Below are 16,126 nucleotides of genomic sequence, written 5' to 3' on the forward strand. Positions count from 1 at the left end.
GGGTGCGTGTCTTGACCTCCGCCGAACCCCTGAGACTGACTCACCGAACCCCTAGGGTTCGATCGAACCCAGGTTAAGAACCACTGTCTTACTGTATGTCTTGACGCTCATTTGGAGAGACCAGTGACCTGGCCGTTACAGTAGTCTAGCCTACTGGAGACAAATTCTTGGATAAGTCCCCCCAAGTCTGGTTTGGGGTCTGAGTGCATTATTACCCCTAAATGTCTAGCCTGATTTGAAGGTTTTAGAGAGAGTGAGTGGCGGTGACTGCTGACACTTTCTTTCTGTGCGCCAAAGACTATGACTTCTTGTCTTGTCTGTCTTGTCTGAGTTTAGCTGGAGAAAGTATGTGGAGTGTTAATACGAAATTGATATATAGCATATCATTTGTACAGTCAAGTCCTGATTCCCTCACCTCAGCAGCAGTGACGACTTCACAAAGGTCATATTACTAGAGACAGATACAACAAACGGGTATCATAGTGTTTATAGCCTAGGCCAGGGGTCACCAACCTTTTTTAACCTGAGAGCTACTTTATGGGCACTGAGTCATACGAAGGGCTACCAGTTTGAGATGCTCTTCTGAAATAACAAATTTTCTCAGTTTGCCTTTAGTTATACATTATTAATAATGATAAATGATAATCATCTATGTGAACACACTGATCACGTTGCAAGACACTGATCACATTAATGATTTCTCAAAATAATTGTCAACAATGAGCAAGGAGGGAAACAGATATCAGTATTCAGCACTTTAACTTTACTAATCTTGTTAAATTTCCAGATGACACTTACATCCCATTTTCAATATGCATTGACAAACCTTTTTAACAAAACATAAATAATATACATTGCACCATGTTTCATAAAGTTATCAATTATGTAATGTTAAAGAAAAATAAACTTACATATTTTTAAGTAAATCTCGGTTGTGTTGTGTGACTTTTTCACCGGTGTCGTGAAAAAAGCCTGTTGTTTACCCAAAGCTGCGTTTAGCTCTGGGCTTGTTCTTCCCATAGTGTGCCCCCGTGGGAAGTGCGCGTCCCCGTGGGTAGTTAGTGTGGAGCTTTGTGAGACGTAGTAAAGTGTCCCTCCACATTGTGCCGCTTTGCATTCAGCGCATCCTCACAGCGCTCGCGAGCGGAGCACTGGTTTTGTCACGCGCACAATACTGACCTTTGAAGTGAGTAGGTCAAAGTTCACCTTAACTTATCTAAACTTCACGTATAATGAACATATGTTTAAGATATTGTCATTTTTAAATCTATATAAACGCAAGGGTGATAAAAAAAAAAAAAATAGCAACAGAATAAAATTAAATTTTAGATGCAGCTCATTAGTGAGTTGTGCTATTTTTAGAACTGGTATGCGGGCGACTCACATGGGGCTTGCCCGCGGGCACAGTGTTGGTGACCCCTGGCCTAGGCTAATTTGCAACACCAGTCCTCAGAAGGGCTTTTAATTTCAAATTTCACAAAAAAAACCCCCAAACAACAAAAAACACTGGGGTTATTTTTAGAAGTGTAACACCAGAATTAAACAAGATCTAAAATGAAACTTTTGCTATACAAATTCTAAACAAGGATTACCCCTAAGGAGGACAACAATGTGGATTAAATTATCTCTAAATTCAGCATAATAACATAACAATATAATAATATAATAATTATATATTGTTTCTATGGTTGGTTTTATAATTAATGTTTTTACAGCGTTTTCTATATCCAAAAGTGCAACATAGCTCTGACCCCATGAGGTCAGTGTGTGCGTAAAGGCAGCTTTCGATTGCGTCATGACGTACAGGGAAGAGGAGTGTTGTTTCGGAAGTGAGAAAACAGTCAAAACAAAACACCAAGCGCCAAGTTGACGCATCATTTTACGGCGATGAAGCTGACCGAGGAAGCGGCATGTGAACACTCAGACCTAACGATGGATGATGTCCGAAACCTGATTAAAAAGAAAGATGAGATAGAAGAACAGATCAAAGCATATTATGACGTACTGGAGGACGTAAGTTTCACTGTTTGACATAACCTGCTAAATGCTAAGCTAATTTCCGAGCCGACTGTCTGAAGTTTGACAGAAAGTAAAAACGTGTGTGGTGTCCGTGTGACAGCAGGGTGTGGGCACGGAGGGACCACTCGTGGACGCGGAGGGCTATCCCCGGGCTGACGTCAACCTGTACCAGATCAGGACGGCCCGACACCAGATCGCATGTGAGCCAGTGAGCCTCTATAAACCAGCGAGCCTCTATAAACCAGCCAAGTTCAGTTAATCTCTTTTTCAGTCTGACACCTTATAGGCAGGGAGGGCAGCAGTCCACTAAAGGAATTATTCTGTTCTCTTAAAACTGCTCAGGACCTCTCAAGATGGAATAATAATAGCTGTGTATATAGAAAGGTCATTGTAAACAGCATCTCCATAGGTAAAAAAAAAAAAAGATATGGGAGTCACTGGGGCTACAGTTCTAATATTAAAGTCATCCAGAAATGTAAAGCTTAAGACACACACAATTTCCATCAACTCCTAGTACTTTAGCTTTTAACCATGTTAGAATACAGACAGAAACATACCTGCAGTTGTTTTCATTTCATTCACACATCCATTATTATTAGTCCATCTACATCTCCAAAGCTCAAAATGCTCTGTTCCACCTTGTGATGTCAGTAGAGACATTATACATAGATCAGAAAGAAAATAATGTAATATAGACCCTTTAACTACTAAGCAACTGCTGTATAACCCTTTCCACCACATTGATGCCAAAAAAACAATGTATGTTGTTATATCTACTGCTGTTACATAATATTCTATTTTTCTGTCATTTTCATCTAGTATTTTCTGATCTCACTGGTTAGATGCTTGAACTTCATTTTGTTGCACTGTACTTGCACAAGTGCAATACCAATATAGTTGAATCTGAATCTGAAAGTATTTAGATTCAGCTTTATTGTTGTGCTTTGTAGGTCTGCAGAATGACCACAAGGCCCTGATGGCAGAGATCGAAGAGGCCCTTCATAAGTTGCACGCTCAGGAGAAGGAGAAGAGAGGCTCGGGGACTGCACACGACAACCCCATGGAGGAGGAAGCCAGCCTCCCCGCCACCTTCGCCAGAGTGGATGCAGTTACTGCAGGCTCCCCTGCGCACACAGCAGTCAGTCCCACTCTTTCTTGTATAATAATAATATATTTTATTTATAAGTGCCTTTCTAACACCCAAGGCAATTTTACAAAGGCATTAAACACAATAGAAACTAGTGTTGTCGCTCTACTAATATTTCAAACTCTATTTCACTACTAAGGAATAGATTCAATACCAATTAAATACTACAATGATAATAAAAAAACAAAATATTTCTTTCTTTAGACAATAGAATGTAATTTTCAACATTAAATAGTACTACTTTCTTTTATATTCTTGTGTGGCCTTGTGTAATCCCTCAGTGGTCCAGGTAGGTTCCATAGTGGTCCATGGGCTTATACTAGTCTATGTGGTCTTATTTGTTTTGATGCAGCTCAAGATCATTCTAAAGTTATTCAGGAAAGGTTCATTTCTGTGCTGTGAATGTGACTTTTTTAGTATCGATACCTGCGATAAATCAATATCTAGTTTTGATACAAATTTTAATATCTTTTAGTATCTGATTTTCAATAGTTTTGACACAACACAACCCTAACTGGAAATAACATTAATGCATTAAACATATAGAAACATCAAACAGGGTGGGCTAATGTAAAGGTAAGTTTTGACGTGGGACTTCAAGAGAGGTAATTTGTCAGAGTATACATTATAGTCAATGTTATGGTGTAACTTTTAACAATTTCCAAATATGTTTCTTTCTGGCTTGGTTCTATATTGGTTTGACAATTTGCTTTTTTAATGAAAATATAGATAAGACGGAGTAGTAGTTGACATGATTGTTTGGGTTATAAGTGAAGTCCTGATTCTTTAATAAAGTCTAAATTACACAAAATTCACTCCTGTAAGCTTTTATGTTGTCACCTCATTAAAAACACACCCAGAGTTGTGTTTTGTTTCATTCACACGTTTAAGTTATCCTGGATTATTGGGCTCAATGACCTGTCTACATCTCCAAAGCTCAAAATGCTTTGTTCCACCTTGTGATGGCATTTAGTGGTAGTTTTAAAGTTTACAAGTATTTTTAACCTCATTTTAACCTCAAGTGCTTTACTCTATAATACATAACCTGAAGTTGTTGCCATTTAAAATGTATTTAACTTTCAGTTAACATTCAGTTGAGATTGCCAAGATAGTCCACAATATCTTCTGGTGCACCAAGAAATGAAGAACGTTCAACAAAGCTCAAACAATAGCTGTAGGTTCAATGTCAGGCAAATCCAAGACTGCATATTTTTAGATGATTCTAGTGAAGGTGTATAGAATTTAAAAACACAGAGGAACCACTTGATAACATCACAAGGTGGAACAGAGTGTTTTCTGTTTGAGATGAGAACTCCTAAATATGCAGGCATGTGCACGAAACAAAACACAACTCCAGGTATGTTTTTGATGATTATAACAGACCAGAAATGTGTGTATTACAGGCCCTTTAAAAATATTAGTTAAGACTATGTAACTTCAAAAGTGATTTTTTAAGAACACTTGAAATATAATTTCTTAGTAATATTTTGTGAAGGTGCAAGATGTAACTTTTCTAGTGCGGGGGCCACCATCTGCTTGTTTTCACAGAGATGTTATTTCTTTGCTGGGATTGTTGTCATTAAAATGATCTATCTTCAGGAAGACGAGCAGGTGATGCCTTTAGGCCAAGTTACAGTCTGTGGAGAGGAGATTGCACTAAAAACACTCTAATTATATACATGCTAGATGGATATGTTTAATACCATACGGTGAAACATTCTATTCAAAGCAATGACATCTCCATGGAGACAAACACGTGGTGGACTCCGCTTCCAAAAAGTGGCTTTGTTTCAGGTTTGGAAGGTCAAAATGAGCACACATATCGTCCCCATTTTTTAATTGTTGGAGCAATAATACACATTTTTATCAGTTTCACATTCCTTCCTACTGCCTTTAAAAGATATATTACATATCCTTATTTATTTTTATGTTTTATTTGTGGTTTCCCAGGGACTCCGAGTTGGTGATGAAGTCATTGAGTTTGGTTCAGTCAACTCCAATAATTTCCAAAATCTTCAGAACATTGCTTCCGTTGTTCAGCACAGCGAAGGGGTAAGGACATTCCCATTGATGTAGCCTGTACGCTGACAGTATTAAAAAATTAAGTGACCCTGTGTGTCCAGAGCCTTTGTCTGCAGATAGATGGAACATAAAGTGTGTCTCATTGTCAGTATATGGACAGGCCATGCGTCATGTGAAAGCTCAGAACTTCCAGAATTCTCACTCACTGCTCACTCACTGAGCTGCAGAGGCTGCACTAGCACTGACTCATTATTGGCTGCAGACGCTGGGGTTTAGGTAGTAACCATTCAGAGAGAGTTCTTTTAAGTTTAAACCAACTGGATTTCAGCATGGAAGCATTGGCAACCCAAATGAGAGAGTCAGGTGAGGCTCATTAGGCCTGAGCCCATACAGGGCGTAGGGCCTATTGCTTCCGCAACGATGAAGCACGCGAAGCACGCAACTTCGTGGCAGCACCGCACCTTGCACAAACTCCTGTATCCTAGCAACCCATGCCGTAGGCATGGGTTGCATATTTGTTGTTGCTAGCATGTTGCTAGCATGTCAGCGTCAACATTGAGTCAATGGGTGAAGCCCATTGACTCAATGTTGACGCACGCAGCGCGAAGCGCTCATGTCCCCAAACACACTCCTGACATCGAGCCCTACCCAAGCCCCCATGCCGTAGGCATGGGGCCATCTTTATTACTGCTAAAATGAATGGAAGTCAATGGAAGTTATTTTTTTCAGGCCCGAGCCCATACAGGGCATAGGGCCTATTGCTTCCGCAACGATGAGTGCATGGGTGAAGCCCATGCACTCATCGTTGCAGACTGTCTTCACGAAGTTGCGCGCGAAGCAAATAACGACTTATTTGCTTCATTGAGGAATGTGAAATTTGGCACAGTGATTCTTCAGGTCGTCCCCGTCAAAAAAGTCCAGGGGGCCAAGTTTGTATTTTGCACGGTGTTGCCATGGCGATGCCTGGAAAACCCATGTTTTTGCATTTTGTGCATCAGCACTTCCAATGTGTTTTGACTTGTTTGGTGACAAGTGCAGCCCAAAGCCGCAATAAAAAAGGGACAAGTGGCGCGTCAACGCCACCCACAGGGAGTGCCGGGTCAGCCGAGTGCGAAGCACGACCCGCAAGGGCGGTTTGATGCCGCTTGCGGCAGGAGTGTCGATGTCAGGAGTGTGTTTGGAGACATGAGCGCTTCGCGCTGCCTGTGTCAACATTGAGTCAATGGGCAAATGACGCTGACATGCTAGCAAGAACAAATATGCATATCCCATGCCTATGGCATGGGTTGCTAGGATACAGGAGTCAGGGCAGGGGGCGACAGGGGGCACGAAGTTGTGCGCTTCGCCCATGCACTCATCGTTGCGAAAGCAATTGGCCCTAAGCCCTGTATGGGCTTGGGCCTAATAATTAAAGCTGCAAGCGGCATCGAATGGCCCTCACGGGCCGTGCTTCCCACTCGGCCGACCTGGCACTTCCTGTGGCTGGTGCTGACGCACCACTTGCCTCTGTTTTATTGCGGCTTTGGGCAGCATTTGGCACTAAACAAGTCAAAAGATACTGGAAGCGCTGATGCACAAAATGCAAAAACATGGGTTAATCGAGGTATCACCATGGCAACACCGTGCAAAATACAAACTTAGCCCATTTGACTTTTTTGACGGGGACGACTTTAAGAGTCACTATGCCAAATGTCGCGTTCCTCAATGAAGCCAATAAGTTCTTATGAGACTTTGAAATGTATGAAAATTTGTACTTTTTCCCATTAGGAACATGGGCTCTTTTGTGCATTTTTGTCCAGGCCTGTTTCATGAGTTTATTGTTTTTTTAATAATTCTGTTGAAGCATGGTTGAAAAGCAATATCTGACTTTCATTGGTTAAATTTCATAGAATTTTTATTTATTATTACTTTTGTCAGATTCAAGTTATTTCTGTGACTATTGTGAATTTTTCTTTAATTAACCAACAATTTTGTCCATGTGTGTAAAATAATTGCAAATTCTTTCAATGTATAACAGAAAGCGTTACGCGTGGTGGTGGTCCGCAGTGGAGAAAGGTGCCCAATGACTTTGATTCCTCAGAGGTGGTCTGGCAGAGGGTTGCTGGGGTAAGTGACCTAATTACTAATTGAAAAATGTAAAATAATTGTATAGTATCATTTAATACTTTTGGACTTTTGTGTCTTTGTCCCTTGTTTCAGATGCAATATTGTTCCAGTGCCTCAGTAACTGCTGTGATCTCAGCTGGAGTTAAATAAAGTTTGTTTGTGCACTGCAGAATAAATCAGTTATTGTGTACACTTAATATTCACAAATTCAAATCAACATTTGAGATAAAAATCCAGATTCATCAGAAATACTCTTAAATAGATGTTTAGCTATTTTTAGTCTTTTTTAAAAAATTTTTTTGATAGTATATTTGGTCTGCAACGCTGACTTTCCAATAGTGTACCTTATTTCCCGGTGTACTGTTAAGTCCTATTTCAGTTAATTCTCACACCTTGCCCTCTCCTGGTGGGTGGTGAGTCCTTGCCCCAAGTGGAGGAGTTCAGGTATTTCGGGGTCTCACAAGTGAGGGAAGGATAGAGCTTGACATTGACAGGTGGACCGGTCCAGCATCTGCAATGAGGTGGTCACTGTATCAGACTGTTGTGGTAAAGAAGGAACTGAGTCGAAAAGCAAATGTCTCGATTTCATGAGCTTTGGGTAATGACTGAAAGGACAAGATCGCGGATACAAGCAGTTGAAATGAACTTCCTCCACAGGGTAGCTGGGTGCTCCCTTAGAAATGGGGTGAGGAGCTTGGTCACACAGGAGGAGCTCAGAGTAAAGCTGCTGCTCCTCCGTGTCAAGAGGAGCCAGCTGAGGTGGCTTGGGCAACTGTGTCAGATGCCTACTGGATGCCTTCCTAGGGAGGTCTTCTGGGCATGTACCACCGGGATGAGGCTCAGGGGAAGACCCAGGACACGCTGGAGGGACTATGTCTCCCGACTGGCCTGAGAACGCCTTGGGGCCCCACCAGAGGAGCTGGAGGATGTGTCTGGGATGAGGGAAGTCTGGGAGTTCCTGCTTAGACTGCTGCCCTGTGACCCAGCTCCAGATAAGTGGAAGAAAATGGATGGATAATTCTTACATACATTTAATTGAATCAATAAAAATGTTTGGAGTAGCCTGTACAACTTCCAAATCTGCTGAAAAAGCAAAACAATCATTGCCAAATAGAAAGAACCAGACACGGGTGAAGTGTGGATACCTGTTGGACCAATCACACTGCTCTCATGTTCAGACTCTCCTCCCCTTTTAGTATTCCAGACCCCACCATTCCTCATCCTTCACTCTCCCCTTTAGTCCTCCAGGTACTGTCCAGTTTAGTAGCTCTATTTTAAATGTGGTTGTGGGAGTTTAAATGTTTAGTCCCACTTTAAAAACTCAATATCACACAAACACCAGCTTTTGTATTTTAATGAAAAAAATTAGCAGTTATAGTTTTTAAATACCAAAATTAAATTGACAGTAAATTAATTATCATCAAGACGGCTTTAGCTTTTTCTTTTTGGGCTTGACCATCTGGGGTAGCTGGATTTTGAAAGCTGTCCTGTAAAAAAAAAAAAAAAAAAAAAAGTTTAATATACCTCTTTCTAAAACGATCATAAACATTTGAAAATTTGGCAAACTTACTCGCAGGTTGTGCAGATGGGGCTGAAATTGCAGAATACTTAAAGAAAGAAACACAGTAGTTGAATATATGGCATTGCTTGAGATTTAAAGTGCATATGGCTACTCATTTCACTAAAACACAGTTAACATTATATATAAGATTTTACAAAAACTTTTTTTTTTTTGTCTTTTAGTTAAATTGGTGATTTGTTTTACTTTCTGGTTGGACACATGCAGCAGATAGGAAATACAGAATAGTTATGATCAAACTAATAAAAACAAATGACAACACCTTGGTTTAGTTAAATATGTTTAAGTCATGTCAGAAAAATGCCTTCCTTGCTTGTAAAGGTATTCCAGAACTCAACATTACATCCTGTATTTTTCTACAAATTCTCTGCCACTTTAGTGTGAAACTATGATGTTTAGATAAGTACTATCCCACCAAACCAAGTCATAATTAGAAAACATGAAACCCTGTCCTCTGCCCTTTAAACAGGGTTGTGGGCCTTACTTGACAGGCAGACAGAACACACGTATCCGATCTCGATGAGGTTGCGGTGGCAAAAGCACGCTGCTCTATAGTCCACGTGAGCCGGAGGAGGTAACATCAGCTGACTGCGCTGCTCCGAGTCCGGCAGGAACACCCACTGTTGGGGCAGAAGACACGGCATATTTAGGCAGGTAAATAAAGAATTTTGTTGTTATATCAAGAGTTCTATGGTCTAGAGAAGACACTACAAGAAATGATCGGGTTCAACATTTGTGAATTTGCCTTTTTAATATTGGTTAGCAATAGGGAAAATTGTCTCACTCCCAATCTGGGAGAATGACATCACATTGTAGAATCTGAAAACCACCAATATGTTCATTTTATGATTAAAGGTCCACTATGTAACTTTTCTGTCAGGGTTCTGCCATCTATTTGTCTCAATGGAGATGTACTTGTTTTACCTAGAATATTCCACAGCATGATTTTAAATGTATCTTGCATTCATTTAAAGAGTGCTTTTGCTGCTGTTACTAAAGATGCACTATGTAACTTTTCTATTGGAGGGTCCTGCTTGTCTCCATGGTGACATATGTTCTTGCATTGAGTTAACAGAGTGCTTTCACTGCTCAAACATCATATGTTGACTTTATTATTAAAGATGCAATGGAGAAAAGGATGTGTCATACCTCCTCCTGAAAAAAATACACCTTTAAAGGAACTGTATATAGCGTGTACTCTTACAATTTAAAAAAACGGTATTACATTCACATCTGACCCTGTATGCCCAGTGCATTGACCTGCAGATAGAGAGGCAGCATATTGAGAAGCCTCATGTGAAAGCTCAAAACCAGAATTCACTCACTGAGCTGCAGAGGCTGCACCAGCACTGATTCATGATTGGCTGGAGGTGCTGAGGTTTAGGTAGCGTTCATTCAGATCAGAGTCCTTTAGGTTTAATCTAACTGTATTTCAGCATTGGAACTGGCAACCCCAAAGTAGCTAATACTGCAATCCCATTGGATAATCAGCTTGAGAACCGATACACCAAAGGACAACATCGATCATGTCCAGTGTTTTTGTAATGAAGAATAATTATAACAGCATAATAATTGTTATCAGTAAAAAGTTATATTTGATTTAAACATGTTTACCTCAGATCTGGTTACAGATTTTAAATCAAAATTCTACATACTTTAATGTGCCAAAAATGACACTGCTGAACATTTGTAACCCTAAAATGTCCAAATGCAAACATGTACAACACTCACCAGCAGGTACTGAGCCAAAGCCACTTTCTGAGGAATTTTCAGGTACAAGCCTCCAGTGATGTCACAGGCCTGACAGTCCAGGATCACATGTAAATAAACACGACATTATTAAAACAAATGAGGTAGGCATTCCAAATGTTTGTTTTGAATATATATAAAATTAGAATATGGAGTTCATTGTCAATACAAAATGTCAAAAAGCTGCAAATGCTGTTTATATGAATGAAATAATGTGAAGTAATGTAAAATTGATATTTCTGAGTGTTTTTTTGACATTTTGACATTCATGTTACAGCCACTGTACCTTTAATTAAACATGGAACACTGGCTTTAGGTTTGTATCCCAATACAACAGGGGAAGCCACATCAGCAAAATGGCTGATGTCAAAGGGCCAGATATAAAATAAATGTAACCACTTTTTTTAATTGTTAATTAACTGTTTCTGTATTAATTACTTCTTCAGGTTAAAAATATTATATATGCATTTGCAAATATGTAAAAAAGGGGGCTTTAAAAAATCTGTCTCAAGGCCACATTTGGTTCCCGGGCCATAGTTTGGACACTCCTGAACAGGTTCATTAGAACATAGTTTTCCATTTGTTGTGATAATCATACAGCCCTACTGTGAATTTATTATATAAAAAATAGTTAAAGATCCAAATTGTACCTGCTGAAGGAGCCCCGAGTCTGCGTCCAGCACACATGCATCAATCAGAATGTTCTGTGAGGAAAGATGAGAAGAGGCGTGGATGATTTTGTTTTAAATAACTCAAAACATAGTGGATAAAACAGGTCAAAAGTCATACTTGTTTCTGAGCTGCGAAAATCACATTCATAAAGTTCATGTACTGCAGAGCACAGTCATCTGCTGCTTTGATCACCTGTACAGACACAAGGACACACTGGAATAAGGGCTGCTGTCTTTATTTTATTGGGAAACTTAAAAAAAGTCTATTGAGCAGTCAAATGTTTTACTTAAGTAGGACTACTGTTACTTCAAATAGTCTTACTCAAGTAGTCATCCAAGAAAGTACTAAAGAGTAATGTATTTTGGAAAACTACTCCTTGGCATGCTACGTTCAGGTATACTGGGTCCCCTGCCTCCACAGAGCAGGGCGCTGAACATATGTGAAACCCAAACTGCTCCAACCCCATGTATCAGAAACCTGCTGCTTTTACACTCATGCAGAGCAAAATATGCAAATGTGTCCCAAGCCTATGGCTCGTTTTGGATCTCTATGTGGGTAAAGGCTTCATTGACTATAAACTGCAACTCTGGATCTACACAATGAAAGATTTTAGGATCAGCTTTTCTTGAAGCCCAAAATAGACTGCCTAGCCAAAAAAAAAGTCACCACCTGATTTAACTAAGCAAATAGGTTATGGTTGCTGCAGTTGGTCAGGTCGAGGTTCAGCAAGAGTATGTGCTGAAAGAATGAGGTCAGCTGACAACCTGAATATCCTGAATGACCAGGTTATTCCATCAATGGATTTTTTCTTCCCAGATGGCATATTCCAAGATGACAATGCCATAATTTATCACGCTCAAATTGTGAAAGAGTGGTTCAGGGAGCATGAGACATAATTTTCATACAGAGTCCAGATCTTAACCCCACTGAGAATCTCTGGGATGTGGGATGGAAATAAACCTTGTGACATTGCAGAAGCTTATTGAAACAACAATAATACAGTGAATGTGTGCCGTAATCAAAGCTAAAGGCGGTCCAACGACATTTTAGAGTGTAAGGGGGACACCGACATGCCACAACAGCCTGGAGCTTGTAAGAATGTATCTGTCCCTTTGATTACATGCAGGCAGATGATCTGGATGTGAGCTCTGGTCTCGAGGCCTGGAGCTTATTACAAAGTTGAATCAATTTAATCCATGTTAGTCAGATGTACGTTGCTGTGGCAAGAAAGACAAATGTTCAAATCATTTCATATTGTCAAGATAAAGCTTTTGTCACTTACGTTTATTCAAGTAAGTGTACTGTTACTTCAATAAAAATATTACTCAAGTAGGAGTAAAAGTATGGTTTCTGAAGTGTACTTGGACAGTTTTAATAAAAAGTTACTAAAGTAAATGTAGTTGATTAAATGTAAATAGGGTCATCAAAAATATCAAAAATCAGATATTAATCGATACTAAAACTCATATCGAAACTACATCCTCCTTTGAGAATGTATTGATACTAAAATAGTCACATTCACAGGACAGAAATTAAACATTCTTGAATAGCTTTAGAATGGATCCTACCCGAACAACTGAGGGATTACGCAGCTATAAGGCTACATGGTAATATAAAAGAAAGTACTACCATTTAATGTGGAAAATCACATTCAGTTGTCTAAAAAGAATGTTTTTTTATTATCATCATGGTATCGGAATCAGCATTGAGTACTGAGTCGCCGTGTCCCAATTCGCCAAATGCACCCTAAGCACACTACACTACTACACATGTACACTAAGCAATACATGTTCAAATGTTCATACTCACCTAGAACAATGCCACATGAAACTGTTAAATCTGAATAAAAATATGTGGGGGGTGGGGGTGGGGGGATTGGGACACGTCCAAATTCTTAGTATCGAAATAGAGTTTGAAACGTTAGTATGCCGACAGCACTAGTAACTTCCCACCTCTGTCTACAAGCAGCTACTAAACTACCAATCTACCGACCTAAACCAAAATGTTTCCGTTTATGCCCACTATAATTCCAATATCTCCACAAATATAAATGAGCCCAATGAATGTTTATACTCACCAATATCTTAGACTTGATCTCCTGCCCAACTGCAACAGAGCCACACACAGTACAGACAGCGCATTCAAATATATATGGATTGGTTATACAAATACCTTACCCTCCAGATCTTTGGACATTCGGTTAATATCTGAACATTTGAGTTAAGAAAAAAACTTAATAATCAGCCCTTCAGGTTTATCTCTGCATAAGTCCCACAAGGCTGCATTTGATTCCAATGTCTTCATCACATGTAAAAGGATACAACAAAGTGCTTTGGCAAGGGATCCAGCCAGCATGGTGTCTGTGGAGTTTCCTTTCACTTTAGCTGCAATCACAAGAGAGATAGGCACAAGAACTAACATACATTTGTATCCCAACTCAAAATATATGCAGTAAAAACTTTATATGTTAACTAGTCATGGCTATAAATAAAGTGCTCCAATCAAGCAGACACCTTTGACAGAGTATAGAGGACTGTAGCTAGGCCTGGCTTAGCAATTACTGTATTGATTTGTTGTTTAATATATTATAAATGGGACAATAATTTTGGAGGGGTCAATATTTATTTTGGTATGTTTTCTTTGTACTAGAGGAATGCAAGTGTGATATGGTAATATTTAAGCTGTAGAAAGTTGAATTATGAACTCATTTATACAGCCATATTCAACCACATTCAACAATATTGTACATTTAGAATACTTTTGGGGGGATAATTCTGCTTTATAATTTGTTTCAATATTATCGTTTATCTTCTATATTTACTTCATCAATATATCACACTTCAAAATGTGTTATTGTGACAGGCCTACGTTGTAGTTTTGAAATTCATTTCGAAATGAATTTATTCATTTGATGTTTATTTAATTATATATATATTTTTATTTGATATTTAATTAAATTTCATTATATCATTTCATTTATTTTATTTTTTCGGGGGGTTATGTCAGAATTAGACAAGTAAAAATTTGGGTGAAAAACAGGCACCCCAGCTTAAAGAGTACTTAAACTCACATTTGAGCATGACGCTGCGGATCTCGTCAGCCATCAGGTTGTTGGCCACAGACAGCAGCTCGTACTTCCCATCTCCACTGGACGAGGTGTCTTCATCACGGCCGTCCCCTCCCCTCCAGCTTTTACAGGGGTACAGAAAGTGGCTGGAACAGAGACCGTTTAGCATAGATGTGTGCAAATAGCAATATGGAAGACCAAGGCCTTTTGTAAACACTCAAACAGTAAAGGCAATCAAGTAAATGTAAGGATAAGTTGCCATAGTATAGGTTGTGTTCATAAGATTCTAGAATATTGATGTGCAAAATTTAGATATTTGGGTATGGACCTATATAACTCAAGGGGATTCACTGAATAACCTGAATCCACAGATGTTGCACCATATCCCTTTGGTTAGCTTGGTTGCAGTTGTAGCTGGGCTGCACCCCCAGTGCCTAAGCTCTGTCCCCCGTGCCTAGGCTCAAGAGTGTCATTACCTGTCCTGACAGTGGCTTGCTATGATGCACAATTTATTTGTTCTGCTCATCGCCATGTGAGAGTTCCCCAACACCATCACAGCATCTATACACTTCGACAGCGTGAACTGAAAATACACATGGTATAATCTATGTTAAAAAGTGCACTGTGGAACTTTTATGGTGGAGGGTCCGCCACCTGCTTGTCTCCGTAGAGATGTTATTGCTTTACTTAGAAGATTATGGTTAGGTTGAGGTACACTTTATTACCCCTGTAGGGAAATGTGTCCTCTGCATCTGCCCCATCCACCCATTTCCAGATCTTGAACTAAACTTGGTCAGGGCTACCTTAGCTGGAGGATTTTGCCTCTTTCAAGTTTTAAGTACATGTTTTAAGTTTTTCACTTTAAGACATTATCTTGCAATTACAGGTGTTTACACATATACATACACAATTATATATATATATATATATATACATACATACACACATATACCCACACACACACACACACACACACACACACACACACATTTACATATATACACACACATAGTCAGTCAAATATATTTAGATATATTAGCTATATAGATATATTTAAGGCATATTACGGAACATTTGAGACAAAGCAATAACATGGAGCCGAGAGAAAAGTTACAGTGTTACACAGTTTAAATAATCTCCATCTGCACATTGTTATGCTTTAGTTGTTAGTTCTGCCTATTTATATATACAGTCTATGGTTTATTGTACCTCCGTGTCCCGTTGTGCTTGCTGTCCCCACCATATCGGATTTACATCTACTACAATCACCAGCAAATTCACTTCATCCTCTGCAGAAAAAGCAAACATGCAACCAGCAATTATCAACAAAATCCAATATAATAACTTTTGACCGCCATTCAGAACTACGTACCTGATGCCATGGTTGTGAAATGTACTTTAAGCCTGTTTGGTATTATTAGATTATGTATGGTCAAACAATAATGAGGAGACGTGAGAAAGATATTTTACAAGCGTTCATGCACCACGGCCGCCGCCATGTTGGAAATACCATACACCATCATCCATGCTACAACACTGCCACCTACTGGAGAGAGCTGCCATTTGAACAGGAAAAGTAAAACTTGTAGATATTGCAATTGCTGCTTCCTCAATACTTTGTTTTACCTCATATAAATACACTATTTTGAGTATTATTTTCTAATAGGCTGGTGCCATACCCCGAATGTTAGCAGTTTCATGCCAGCTAAAGGAACTCCTTGAACAAGACATTTTCTCATTTTGCCTGTGTAAATACCGGTATGTT

General features: G+C 39.4%; 2 protein-coding genes across 2 annotated transcripts; one reads left to right on the top strand and one right to left on the bottom strand.

The window, feature by feature from the left end:
• The first annotated feature begins 1,826 nt into the window (after nucleotides 1-1,826).
• On the top strand, nucleotides 1,827-7,471 carry psmd9 (proteasome 26S subunit, non-ATPase 9). Its single transcript, XM_033972893.2, has 6 exons — nucleotides 1,827-2,013; nucleotides 2,120-2,219; nucleotides 2,970-3,157; nucleotides 5,117-5,218; nucleotides 7,206-7,294; nucleotides 7,388-7,471. The coding sequence occupies exons 1-6, from the start codon at nucleotides 1,888-1,890 to the stop codon at nucleotides 7,413-7,415; spliced, it is 633 nt and encodes a 210-aa protein (XP_033828784.1). The 5' UTR covers nucleotides 1,827-1,887; the 3' UTR covers nucleotides 7,416-7,471.
• Nucleotides 7,472-8,634: 1,163 nt separating this feature from the next.
• On the bottom strand, nucleotides 8,635-15,849 carry gtf2h3 (general transcription factor IIH, polypeptide 3). Its single transcript, XM_033972796.2, has 13 exons — nucleotides 15,734-15,849; nucleotides 15,571-15,650; nucleotides 14,838-14,944; nucleotides 14,365-14,507; nucleotides 13,616-13,678; nucleotides 13,472-13,501; nucleotides 13,372-13,400; nucleotides 11,412-11,486; nucleotides 11,273-11,326; nucleotides 10,605-10,673; nucleotides 9,358-9,493; nucleotides 8,865-8,901; nucleotides 8,635-8,781 (listed from the first exon to the last, which is right to left on the bottom strand). The coding sequence occupies exons 1-13, from the start codon at nucleotides 15,741-15,743 to the stop codon at nucleotides 8,715-8,717; spliced, it is 900 nt and encodes a 299-aa protein (XP_033828687.1). The 5' UTR covers nucleotides 15,744-15,849; the 3' UTR covers nucleotides 8,635-8,714.
• Between the last annotated feature and the right edge of the window lie 277 nt (nucleotides 15,850-16,126).

This window comes from Periophthalmus magnuspinnatus, chromosome 9 (genome assembly GCF_009829125.3).
Source record: "Periophthalmus magnuspinnatus isolate fPerMag1 chromosome 9, fPerMag1.2.pri, whole genome shotgun sequence".
Lineage (NCBI taxonomy): Eukaryota > Metazoa > Chordata > Actinopteri > Gobiiformes > Gobiidae > Periophthalmus > Periophthalmus magnuspinnatus.

What these genes read in the sequence shown, in the direction of transcription:
- gtf2h3 (XM_033972796.2), bottom strand. An exon ending in CCGCAGCGTCATGCTCAAAT is followed by an intron (nt 13,679 to 14,364) that starts GTGAGTTTAAGT and finishes TTGTGATTGCAG; the next exon opens with CTAAAGTGAAAGGAAACTCC. An exon ending in AATGTCCAAAGATCTGGAGG is followed by an intron (nt 13,401 to 13,471) that starts GTAAGGTATTTG and finishes GCTCTGTTGCAG; the next exon opens with TTGGGCAGGAGATCAAGTCT.
- psmd9 (XM_033972893.2), top strand. Translation starts at nt 1,888, where the DNA reads ATGAAGCTGACCGAGGAAGCGGCATGTGAACACTCAGACCTAACGATG. An exon ending in ATTATGACGTACTGGAGGAC is followed by an intron (nt 2,014 to 2,119) that starts GTAAGTTTCACT and finishes TCCGTGTGACAG; the next exon opens with CAGGGTGTGGGCACGGAGGG. An exon ending in TCTGGCAGAGGGTTGCTGGG is followed by an intron (nt 7,295 to 7,387) that starts GTAAGTGACCTA and finishes CCCTTGTTTCAG; the next exon opens with ATGCAATATTGTTCCAGTGC.